At 33.0% G+C, this 12,661-nt stretch overlaps 1 protein-coding gene and 1 non-coding gene across 2 annotated transcripts; both read left to right on the forward strand.

Annotated features, from left to right (window-relative positions):
• The first annotated feature begins 6,662 nt into the window (after positions 1-6,662).
• On the forward strand, positions 6,663-6,764 carry LOC129888128 (U6 spliceosomal RNA). Its single transcript, XR_008766555.1, has one exon. It is a non-coding gene; the product is annotated as a U6 spliceosomal RNA (small nuclear RNA).
• A 656-nt stretch (positions 6,765-7,420) lies between these two features.
• On the forward strand, positions 7,421-11,750 carry LOC129885741 (dicarboxylate transporter 2.1, chloroplastic-like). Its single transcript, XM_055960144.1, has 4 exons — positions 7,421-8,437; positions 9,709-10,022; positions 10,710-11,158; positions 11,438-11,750. Exons 1-4 carry the CDS (start codon positions 7,571-7,573, stop codon positions 11,551-11,553), a joined length of 1,746 nt encoding a protein of 581 aa, XP_055816119.1. The 5' UTR covers positions 7,421-7,570; the 3' UTR covers positions 11,554-11,750.
• Positions 11,751-12,661: the final 911 nt, after the last annotated feature.

Consider the following 12,661-nt stretch of genomic DNA (forward strand, 5'->3'; position numbering starts at 1 on the left):
AGAGTTAAAATAATAATCAAACGGAGGAGTAATTGGTTTGATAGCTATTCGTCAATTACGTAACGAATAAAATTTGTATAATTATGTTTCTCTAGATATGAGATAGTTGACCAAATCATAAGAAAGAAAAAAAAGTCGTCGTCGCCTATTCCTTAAAGGCAAGTGGAAGGTTAATGCTTGGCAAATTGTTAAAAGGAAGTTGGTTAGAGGCAGACATTAGGTCCTATTGCGTGCTAGAGATAATAACGGGCGATAAATAAATAGATTAGGCTAAATTGGATCATCTCAAATTAATAAATGACTTAAAAATTTAATTTGATCAAAGTCTATTAGAATTAAAATAAATCACAATTTAGTCTGTCGAACATAAACCACCTCTCCTCTCTTCGTAAACATATCACACCACAGCTATTGAAGTAAAATTTTACCTAGGAAATAAGAAATAAAAGAAGCACTTCGAGATAAAAAGAGAAGCAATTTATTCTTTGCATATTATAATTTTTTTCATATTTGAATATTTTGATTTGTTCTACTTATTTCCTGTATATTCTTTCTAGCCAGAAAAGAAAAGATAAGAGAACAGAAAATGTATTGATTTGCATGGCTCATGCCATGATTTTTCTATTCAAGAACTTTTCTAGCTATTTTTTTCAAACTTTATTTTCAAAGTTATGACTCATTCTTTAAAATATAAGCAGTAACAGATTCTCTCTAATTATTTAAGTTGCTAGATTTTTTTTCTTTTTGGTTAAAATTTAAATTGGTATAAGTTAAGAATAGTTTATATTATTTCAAACCAAGGCTCGTTTGGATATGCAATACAAAATCAGAATGATATTTTTTAAATTGTATTTTTTTCTGATCAAACATGAAAACCTCACAAGTTATGAAAACTATAAAAAAAAAAAATCAATTCTTATATAATCTTACCAAATGAGCATACCATAGTTCGTAAATACAAGATATCGAAATATCCTAAGGCACCACATTGGTGAATCATATATCTCCATGTTTTTTTTATAAATAAATATTTACAATTAAGAACTTTCAAATTCACATAATTTTATAAAGATTCATTAATTAACAATAACAATAACTGAATATTCTTTAATATAATCATTTCATATGATATAAATAATTTCTTTCGCATGAACCTTGTTTTGCAAAATTTAAGAACTTATTAGAATAGTCATAGTTTGGATTTTGAAGAGGACCACTGCATGTAAATTGCAATTTCAATATAGTATTCGTTAGAGAACATAAAATGTATTATTTGCGTGGGTCGTGCCATGATTTCCTATTCAAGAACTTTTCTCGTTGTTTTTTTCTAACTTCATTTTCAAAATGATAACATACTCTTTATAATATAGTAGCAGATTCTCTCTAATTACTTAAATTGGTATAAGCCAAAATTATTTCATATTATTCCAAACTTGATCTACTTCTTTGACCGATTTCTTCATGCATGATTCTCCCACACACATATAATGAAAGTTAAGCCATTCCATTAAAATACTCTTTATTGATTGATTGAACGAAAAGCGTAATAAACAACAAATGTACTAGAGTAATTTGAGGTCAATGTGAAAGCTAAATTTATTTTAGTAGAAAAGACTTTGAAAAATAAAATGAAACCTAATTGACACAAAATAAATGTAAAGAGTAATGGTTCAAGCAATAATTTAGGGTATAATCAAAGAACATGAGAAATTGCCAAAGAAAGGTGGTTCAAGCTTGGGTACCTACTTTTACTTAATTAGAAGTTTCGAGAATAAAAAAAAGAATTTATAAAGCGATTATCAAAACCAAAATTAAATGCCAACCTCTTTCTGCTGGACACAACATATGGAGTAATAATGTCGAACAAAATTTGTAATTAAGAACTGCAATAGCAAAGATCTAATCAATTTAAAATACATTTTTGACAGGTGGATCAGAGCCTTGGATTCAGGAGAAGTACCAATATCGTTAGGAATACCAGATCGGTGACATGCCAATCAGGTAAATTGTGCGGCAGCATAACCATCCCACAACATTTTTCATTCTCACAAATATTAATTTTAGATTTTAAAAAGACTCGTAATAGTTAAATAAAGTAATTCAAAATATTTTTTTTAAAAATAAATAAATAATAACTTTGGCTCTTCAAATACTCCATCCGTTCACATTTTTTAAAAAATAATGATTAATATTAATATTTTATCATAATATCATATTAATTGATGTTTAATTTTAGGCTTTGAAGGATTAGTAATTAATGCTGAGCATAAACTAGAAAAAAAATATTTTTTTCTTGATATGTTAAAAGTGACGAGTAAAAATAAAAATCTATTTTTGAAATAGTAAGCAAGTATTCCCTCCGTCCCATATTAGATGAATATCTTACTTAAAATGTTTGTCTCATATTACTTGATCACTTATTAAATCAAGATATAGAATTAATTATTTTTTTCCTACTTTACCCCTATAATTAATGAAAAAATTACCCTTTTACACATATTCTAATACCATATTTACTTGTATTCCCTATTATACCAAAAAATATTCAAAATCCCTCTTTTTCCTTTAACTCTCTCTCCCTCACTGATACATCACTCTTCCTCCCTAAATCATCGCCTAAATTCGCTCCTCTTCATCAGTTTTTGAGATTTTGAATTTCTGAGTACATCTGTTACTCAATTTCAAGGTTCTAACTACGGATATTTAAGTTTTTTCTTATCTGGAATCTCACTTCATCCTCATTCAATCTGAAAATAAACTTCACATATATGTATCAGAACTCATGTATCAAATACAGATCTGATATATCAGAACTGATGTATCAGTATATAATTATCACAGGATATACCTAAATGATGAAGCAATAAATTACAGGAATCAAGCTTCACATATATGTATCAACTACACAATTGATGTATCAAAACTGATGTATCATTATATAATTAGCACAGTTTATACCTAAATGATGAAGCAACAAACTGCAATAATTAAACTTCACATATATGTATCAGTACTTATATATCAACTACACAACTAATGTATTTATACTGATGTATCAAGTATATAATTAGAACATGTTATACCTAACTGATTAATCAACAACCTGCAGGAAATAAACTTCACATATATGTATCAGAATTTATGTATCAACTGTAGAATTGATGTATCATAACTGATGTATCAGTATTTAATTAGCACATGTTATACCTAACTGATGAATCAACAACCCGCAAAAAATAAATTTCACATATATATACCAGAACGTATGTATCAACTACAGAACTGATGTATCAGTATTTAATTAGCACAAATTATACCTAACTGATGTATCAAAAAACTGCAGGAAATAGACTTCACACATATGTATCACAACTGATGTATCAATTACAGATCTGATGTATTAGAATTGATGTATCAGTATTTAATTAGCACAGTTTATACATAACTGATGTATCAAAAGCCCACAGGAAATAAAATTCACATATACATATCAGAACTTATGTATCAACTACAGAACTGATGTATCAGAACTGTTGCCTTTTTAACCAATTAATCTCATTAATTAGATCAGTAATTGATTTAAAGAGCCAATCATACCTTATCTCAATCTACTATCCATAAATAGCTGATGTGCATTAACTATTCTACAGCTAAAGTTGATGTATCAGATACATAACTTATGTATCAGCAAGACTGGAAAAAAAAAAGTCGAAATCAACTTTTGTTTGAATTGATGCTCTATTTTTTTCATTGGAGACGATGCTCTATTTTTTGGCTTGAATCTTCATGTACATAACTTTTGCTTTTTTTAATCAATTAATCTCATTAATTAGATCAGTAATTCATTTAAAGAACCAATCATACCTTATCTCAATCTACTATCCATAAATAGCTGATGTGCATTAACTATTCTACAGCTAAAGTTGATGTATCAGATACATAACTTATGTATCAGCAAAACTGAATTATTTTTGAAATCGACTTTGGTTTGAATTGATGCTCTGTTTTTTTGGCTTGAATCTTCATGTACACAACCGTTGCTTTTTTTTTAACCAATTTATCTCATTAATTAGATCAGTAATTGATTTAAAGAACCAATCATACCTTGTATTAAGATACTATCCATAAATAGATGATCTGCATTAACTATTCTACAGCTAAAGTTGATTTATCAGATACATAACTAATGTATTAGCAAAACTAAAAAAAAGGAGAAATCGGGTAATTTTGGTATGATGAGGATGTATAGTAATTAGACTTTTCCATTATGGGATTTAGGTAAAGTTTACATAATTAATATGGCCTTTCGAATTTAAACAATTCTCAACACTAGTTATTTTCATACTCTATGTATATTGTGTTGATATAAACAAAGGGCAAAATGATAAAGTCTTTTAATATATTAATAATTTTTTAATCACCGTATAAAATTGAAAGTGCACAGTTAATATGAAACGGAGGGAGTAATAGTTAAAGACATCTAAAATGCACGGAGGGAGTAATTGGTTTTGATACATATTCTTCTACATTATGTAAACAATAAAATTTGTATAATTGTGTTTCGAGAGTTGACCAAATCCCTGTTCCTAAATCCTAAACATTTGTAACTATATACTCCCTCCGTTCTAATTTATTTTGTCAAATATTTTTTAATTTGATTTCTCTTTTTACTTGTCAATTTTGACAAATCAAAATGGTAAACTCACTATATCAATCATTATTTTCTTAATAAGTGTGCTAAGTCAAAATTTGATAAGTAAAAAGAAACGGAGGGAGTATATCCAGGTAAAGAAGTTGAAAGGCCAAAAATAGTTGGTGGCCACTGGTCCTCTTTGGTATTTGGGGCAAATGAAAGGCCAATACTCAACTTCCAAATACATGGCATACCAATCAGAATAACAATTCTATTGTGAACTCAGTATGGGCTATGAATTAGAAATGATGAATGAGACTCATTCAGTTGGGATTATTGAATGGAGTAAAGTATTTAGAGAGTTTTATTTAGAATTTAGACTCAATTATTGGTGCACTGATTTAAAAGGACCAAGGGTTAGAAGGAAAAGATTTATGCTTATTGTGATGTTTAGTGGTTAATCTCTCATCTCTGCTCTATACCCGATTTCCTTATTCCCTTTGTAATTTTGTTTAGTAATTGAAATACTATAAGTCAATTTTGAGTTTGTTTGCACAACTGGAACTATTGGTAGTTTTCAATTATCAATAAAGTGAAGTTTATTTCATGTAAGCCACTCCATATGATGGATTGGCATGACATTTCATCTTCTTAGGCCGTTTGAACTAAATTTTTACCCTACTAATTAACACAAAATTACAATCGTTGAAAACCCCCATCTTTTGATAGTAGTATTTTCTTATATTACTCTACGATTTAAATGTTTTTTTTTATAAATACAAACTCAATTAAAAGAGGACCAACCTTACCCCGATTTGAAAAGTGTAGTTATTATATATTGAAAAATGTTTTGTTGGATAGACATAAATTGAATTTCACGGAGTAATAGTTACTACTTACTATTACTAATTATTTGTGCATCAGAAGGTTATTAATTAGAGTTATTCTCTTGAAGCATTTTGCATGAAATTCTGAGGGGAAAAAAAGGTACGGATGAGAAGATAGATATTTAGAATCAAAAAGCTTTGAAGACAATAATCTTTATTAATTCTGATAAAAATGGAAAATGCAAAATTGAGGGAGGATTTAAATAGGATGTGCCATTTGAATACACTTGAAGGTGAAAAAATAGATAAATTATCGCTCATTGAAGGAGAGAGGCAAATAGGAGGCTTCAATGTCAATTGTCTATTATCTAAGGTGGGGAGAGAAGAAAGAGAGAGTGATTTGCTGCCTGAGGCTCAAGTTCAAAGTGCAAAATTGAGGTGAGCCTTTTGTTTAAATTAGATGTGGTAAAATTAGTTCATAAAATTACAATTTGTTTAAGTTTTCTCTCATTATTAATTCATTCATTTAGTAGTTCGCGTCATTTCTGTCATTTAAATTAAATTGATCTATTAGAGTTTTTTTTCAGAATATTCTCAAAAATACACTCTTTATATTTGTCAGTTGAGTTTTGACCCACATTTTAACCTAAATCAGCCTAATCCATTTCAATTTAAGTAATTTTTGGATCGGTCATTGATCCACCCATTTATTAACTAAGCCCATCTTGAATTCAACACAATATTTCATGGAAAAATTACTTGATTGAGTGCTTTTTAAAAATTAATTACTGATTTTAGCGATATTTTTTTATTTATTACCATTTATAGCAATATATAGCAATATTATGATAAATCTACACTTGTATTAAAAGTGAACTATGCATACAATATAAATGTATTATAAGTGTTTTAAAATATATATTATGTTTGTGTAGTAAGAAATTAACATAATGTATTATAAGTCTATTAAAATATGTGATAAATGTATTATCCATCTATAAAACTTGTATTATGTATGTTTTATAAATAGTTCTATGCAATATGTATTAAAACTGTATTATAAATATATTATAAGTGTTCAGTAAAATTATTTTTTTATTGCTATAAATAGTAAATATTTTCTTAATATTGTATATTTATGTAAGTTTCCCATATTTCATTTGTCACCTCTACGTGTAATGGACTTTCATATGTGCATTGTTATCCCTTTGGGATATCCCATAAAATTGAAACAATACAAAGAAAATTAACATGATTTTTCTGCAAAGATGAAATGCACAAATTGAAAAATAGTCCTTATATCTTCATTGTTTTTTCTTTTTTCACCGACTTAATAAAAAAATAGACAAAAATTTGACTCTAGACAATAATTTAATATTCAAATTCCTGACATTAAATTTAATTGTGACCTTCCATTGAATTTGTTTTCAGATTTTTGTTTTTAAAATTAATAAGAAAAAACATTATAAACGATCTTAATTAGTGATGTAAGGTTATTTTAGGTAATATTATATAAATTGGTTCAAAATAAATAATATGGCACCGTATGATTTAATTCAATAAATTAATATTAGAGTCAATGATTTATTGGATGTACGAAAAAATGATAGAGGCTCACAGTTGCAACCATGAAGAGCTTAGAAACACATCCAAAGTAGTGTCATAGAATTGGTCAATATATTGGATTTGTCCGTCTGCGAGCCAATTTCTATCATTACTCGTCGCACACATTTGAAAAACCTACAAGCTTGGTATCATAAATACTTATATGAACATTACATTTTTGCACAAGAATATAAATCTTGGTGAAAGAAACTATACATGAGATGTAAGGATGTTCTAACCACTTTACCAATCTTGTATGAGAATTCTCTTGTAATTTTACTTTAGGTAAAAATAAGTAAAGAATAAAGAGGGGGGAAAATACAAAAGGAAAAGTTGTAAAAGTGTGGCCCTTACCCTCTCAAACGAACAAAAACGATATATTATGTGGCCATTGTAGTTTCCGCCACCCCAGAGGCCTAAGACAGCCTGACTTTTTTTTGCACTTTCATAAATTTTCCACAATTCATCTCTTTCTCTTTTTTCACTTCACTCTGCGCCGGAAAAAATGGAGAGATTGGCACTTCACTCTCCATCTTCAGCCACCTCTGCCGCCACGACTTCCTTCTCTCGTCTCTCCTACTACCATCTCCGATCACGTTCCTCCTCCATTTCCACCGCCGCTCTCCGTCCAGTTTCCTCCCTTCGATCATCTATTTCCGGTTCAAGATTCAATCTTACCGGCCCAAGATTCAATCTTTTTCACCCCAAACCTGTCCTTTTCAATCCCTTTTCAAAACCCACTTCCAGAAATCCACCGTCTCCCAAACCCATTACTGCTTCTTCATCCCTTGAATCTGATAAGGTAGTTATTGTAGATGTAAAGCCCAAACCCCAGGGTGCAAAGCTCATTCCTTTGATCATTTCTGTTTCAATTGGTCTTATAGTCCGTTTCTTGGTTCCAAGACCACTTGAAGTTTCTCCTCAAGCATGGCAATTGCTCTCCATTTTCCTCTCAACCATCGCTGGTTTGGTCCTCAGTCCATTGCCAGTTGGTGCATGGGCTTTTCTTGGACTTACAACCTCAGTTCTGACCAAGACTCTAACTTTTTCAAGTGCCTTTAGTGCCTTTACAAATGAAGTCATCTGGTTAATTGTGATTTCTTTCTTTTTCGCCCGTGGGTTTGTCAAGACTGGCTTAGGAGATCGAATTGCCACATACTTTGTTAAATGGTTGGGGAAGAGTACTCTTGGTTTGTCATATGGATTGGCCCTGAGCGAGGCTTTGATTGCACCTGCAATGCCCAGCACTACTGCAAGAGCTGGAGGGGTATTTTTGCCTATTATTAAGTCTCTCTCACTCTCAGCTGGAAGTAAGCCTGGTGATCCCTCCTCCAGGAAGCTCGGGTCTTACTTGATCCAATCACAATTTCAGGTTTGCCTTTGCTTTTGCCTACTGTAGAATGTCACAGAACTGGATGAATTTAATGAAATGTAAAATATACTCTATAGATATATGAATTGGTACTGACCAAATGATCCTAATTATGGAAGAATTCAATTTATATACACCAATGGTGAAAATAGTTTTTGAGCTATCAGGTTATTTAAAAGCCAAGTAGGTAACTGTCTAAAGTAACATTGAGTTTGCAACCTGGAAAATAAGGTTAATATCATGCTAAAATAAGTTAAACTATTAGACTATATCGATAGGGTAATTTTTTTTTACAATGTGCGTGTGTATAATTTCAATCTGTTATGGACTAGATAAATTTCTAAGCAGCTGTGCTGGATTGAGATGTGTCTCATTTGTTGAGAGAGTCAATCGTTCTCACTTCTCAAGAAAGAGTTTTGCTAACCATGAGGAAACTTGCAATTTCTGATTCTAAGATAGCTGGGGGTTTATGTTTGAGAGATCTTTGTCTGAAGACTTTGGTATTTATCTTAAATTTGCAACTGAAGACATTATGCATTTGATCAAGTATTACTATATTTTCTGGTTGTGCATCCACCGTTTTCAGGAATACATAACATATATCGGGTTAGTATTGCATATGAGGTGATCCCAGTCCTTCTAGTTCAGATCAGCAGTTTCCTTCTGTTGGATAAGCATATTGTTATGAAATTGTTCATTTTGTAAGTCTAAAAGTAGTAGTTGTGTGCTTAGCACCCAAGGGTATGACCTAGTAGCAATGAAGTGGAGGAGAACCATGAGGTCTCAGGTTCAAACCCTTGTGGAGGCAAAAACACTGGGTGAACCCTTCTCATATGCCTAAGTCTTAGCGAGCAACCCAATGGAATAGTCGAGTATAACTCTGGCCGAGACATATCATCTACTGTGTCAAGGTCATTTAGCAATAGGATGTTAAAGTGCTGTACATCACTATCTGGCAATGCTTTAGTGTCTGTACTCCGTGTTTCTTTGAAGTTATTTTATTTTATAGCCAGTGAAATTTGTAGTGATAGTACAGATCTTTTTGTGCAAGCACCTCATATTTGGCAGAAGAATATAATCAGTTATGCCCTCCTCCCTCCCTTTGTTTTTTGGATGATTTAGCAACTCAGTTAAATATTTTGGTGTGGTACATGTGAATACTATATTTTATGCAACAGTAAAGTTTCTTGAAGACGTATTAGTTTGCATTGTTGTGCCATCTCTTTAGATGTCCATCCACTTATGGATTGCTTTCTTGTGGTGCATGACAGTGTGCAGGTAACTCTAGTGCTCTTTTCCTAACAGCTGCAGCTCAAAATCTACTATGCCTCAAACTAGCTGAGGAGCTTGGGGTAGTAATCGCAAACCCATGGGTGTCTTGGTTCAAGGCTGCTAGTTTACCTGCATTTATTTCTCTTTTGGCTACTCCATTCATCTTGTACAAGCTTTATCCTCCTGAAACCAAAGATACACCAGAAGCCCCCGCTATGGCAGCTCAAAAACTGAAACTTATGGGTCCTGTTACAAAAAATGAATGGGTGATGATTGGCACAATGCTTCTTGCAGTGTCTCTGTGGGTTTTCGGGTAGGTATCATTTCACAATTGATGTTGATACCAGTAATTTCTATTTAGAACTTTTAAGTGTTGTGCGTTGCCTCTTTGTGATGTTGATTTCAGACTATAGCAACTTATTACAGGGCAGAAAGTAGTGCATTTCTAGACAAAAAGAATGAGGCTGCAGAGAGGCATTTGGAAGTCTGTTATAATGATTACCCCCTCTCTGTTTTGCCAATGATTTCATTTTCCATTTTTACAAACATACTTCACTAAAACCACCACTCTTCTTGTCAAGGGACCATCTGGATTTTCTCTGATCTGAGACTTTCGAGAATAGTTGCAAGCTTCTGCAGCATGTACACATTACACGGTAGAAGGTTGAACAGGGAGAGCCTTAAGAGGCAGATTAAAGGGATAGGAGTGCTTTTCCCAATAGACTGCTTGAAACAATTTTATTAGGTGGAATTGTTATTCTGACTTCAAAGCTAATTTCTTGCGTTGGTGCATTTAAAGAAATATTTATGTGGAGAGTTGTTTGGGTTCACAGTGCCAGCAGGCTTGAGCAGCAGCCGTGGTTACTGTACCACCATGGCATTTTAAAGCTCATTCCTCACTAGAATATTCTTACAAACCCCTCCTCTTTTCTTATGTACGGGCAGTGTGTTTATGATGGTCTTAATGTGTCTAATTTCTAAAACTCTATGTTGTTCTCAGGGATGCTCTTGGTATTGCGAGCGTTGTTGCTGCAATGCTTGGCTTATCAATCCTCTTGCTGTTGGGAGTGCTTGATTGGGATGACTGTTTAAGTGAAAAATCAGCATGGGATACTTTGGCTTGGTTTGCAGTCCTAGTTGGCATGGCTAGCCAGTTGACAAACCTTGGTATTGTTGGTTGGATGTCTAGTTGTGTAGCTAAATCCCTGCAGGCTTTATCATTGAGCTGGCCAGCTGCATTTGGTGTTCTTCAAGCATCATATTTCTGTATCCACTACTTGTTTGCAAGTCAAACAGGCCATGTGGGAGCGTTATACTCCGCATTCCTTGCTATGCATTTGGCATCTGGAGTGCCTGGTGTATTGGCAGCCCTGGCTTTAGCTTACAACACTAATCTATTTGGTGCTTTGACGCATTATAGCAGTGGTCAGGCTGCTGTATACTTTGGAGGTATGTAGCTCTCTCGTAGGCTCTTTAATTGGCGCATTCAACTAATTCCGCTTGATCACATCTTCTGTCAAAATTGTTTTTTTCTTCGAGAAGCATCCTTAGTTACTTCTTCAGTGACCAGATGAAAGTTGTTTATTCTTCATTTTCTATTTGCTGATAAAAATGAGCAAGTAATAGTGGAATTAATTGGTAGATATATGACTAATTGCTTGGGATAGTCTTTTTTCTCTCTCTATTTTTAGATCTTGGACTGATTATTGTTTGTTGCTTGTATGACAGCTGGTTATGTAGATCTCCCGGATGTCTTCAAAATGGGATTTGTAATGGCACTCGTCAATGCTATTATATGGGGAGTTGTTGGGACATTTTGGTGGAAGTTCTTGGGTCTATATTGATTCTAGTTTCTGGCATAAGTAGATTTCCCCCCTCTATACATGCCCTTTGTGTTGTGGCATTTTAGCAACGACCTCGACATTATTGACTCCAAGCTGAAGTACAATCTCTTTATTAGTGTCAGCATTTCTCCATTGTAATATTCTTTAAAACACGTGAATGAAAAAAATTGTAATTTTTGCAGTCTTTTCATCATTTAGGAATGAACGTGAATCGAAGTCTCTCCTTTTTGGGTACTAGCGGATCCCTCTAGCTACTGTCTGCTACATTTTGGTTCCTCCATCCACCTAGCCATGGATCATTTCACCTTTGAAGTTCGAGTGGCATGAGTGTAAAGGTTAGAGGGTTCCAAGGATACCTACTTAGACTTTAATAGCAATCAGCTATCAAGAGAAATATCTACAGGTTCTCCTGGAAATCACCTTACCGTGACCATTAACTGACAAGATAGCAGAGCGGATGGCTTCTGCACTTTACCTTCTTTTTTTATTATTTTTCTCCAAACACTTCATGTCTTCACTATGGAAGATGACGATGATGGCGGAGGAAAGTGAACTGCAAAATGAGCTATTGAAACCCATCGAAGTACCCCAATTAACACACCTTATGGAAGGATCAAAATCTCTTCCATCACTCCAAATTTGTACCTCCTATGGTCTTGCGACAATAAGAAGAGAGAAAAATGTCGCTTATACAAGAATGGCTTCTTCCAAATCACATGAATATTAATGAGCATAGCCCGTCTAGCTGAGGATATGTATGTCTGGGTCATCTCCTTGGTCTTCATTAGGGGATTTATATGCACGCACTATCATCCTTACCTTCTGAATTCCATTCTTGGCTCGATCCTTAAGAGAACAACATTTCCTCCCGAGGGAGAGAAATCAAAGATGCTCGGAAGGAAAGCTGATTTTGTACGTAAACTGACATATAGATATGTGTATTAAGCAGCAATGTTGCAACTTCAAGAATGTTTATGTAGCAGATAACTGGCTTGAGGAGGAATATTTTGAAAGGATAGGAAGAGTTTACTGGTGATACCACTTTCAAGGTAACGAATGGAGTAGGGTAAGCTTTTTGGGACATATGTAGAGTGGGATAATGCATTGG

This window comes from Solanum dulcamara, chromosome 4 (assembly GCF_947179165.1).
Source record: "Solanum dulcamara chromosome 4, daSolDulc1.2, whole genome shotgun sequence".
Classification (NCBI taxonomy): domain Eukaryota; kingdom Viridiplantae; phylum Streptophyta; class Magnoliopsida; order Solanales; family Solanaceae; genus Solanum; species Solanum dulcamara.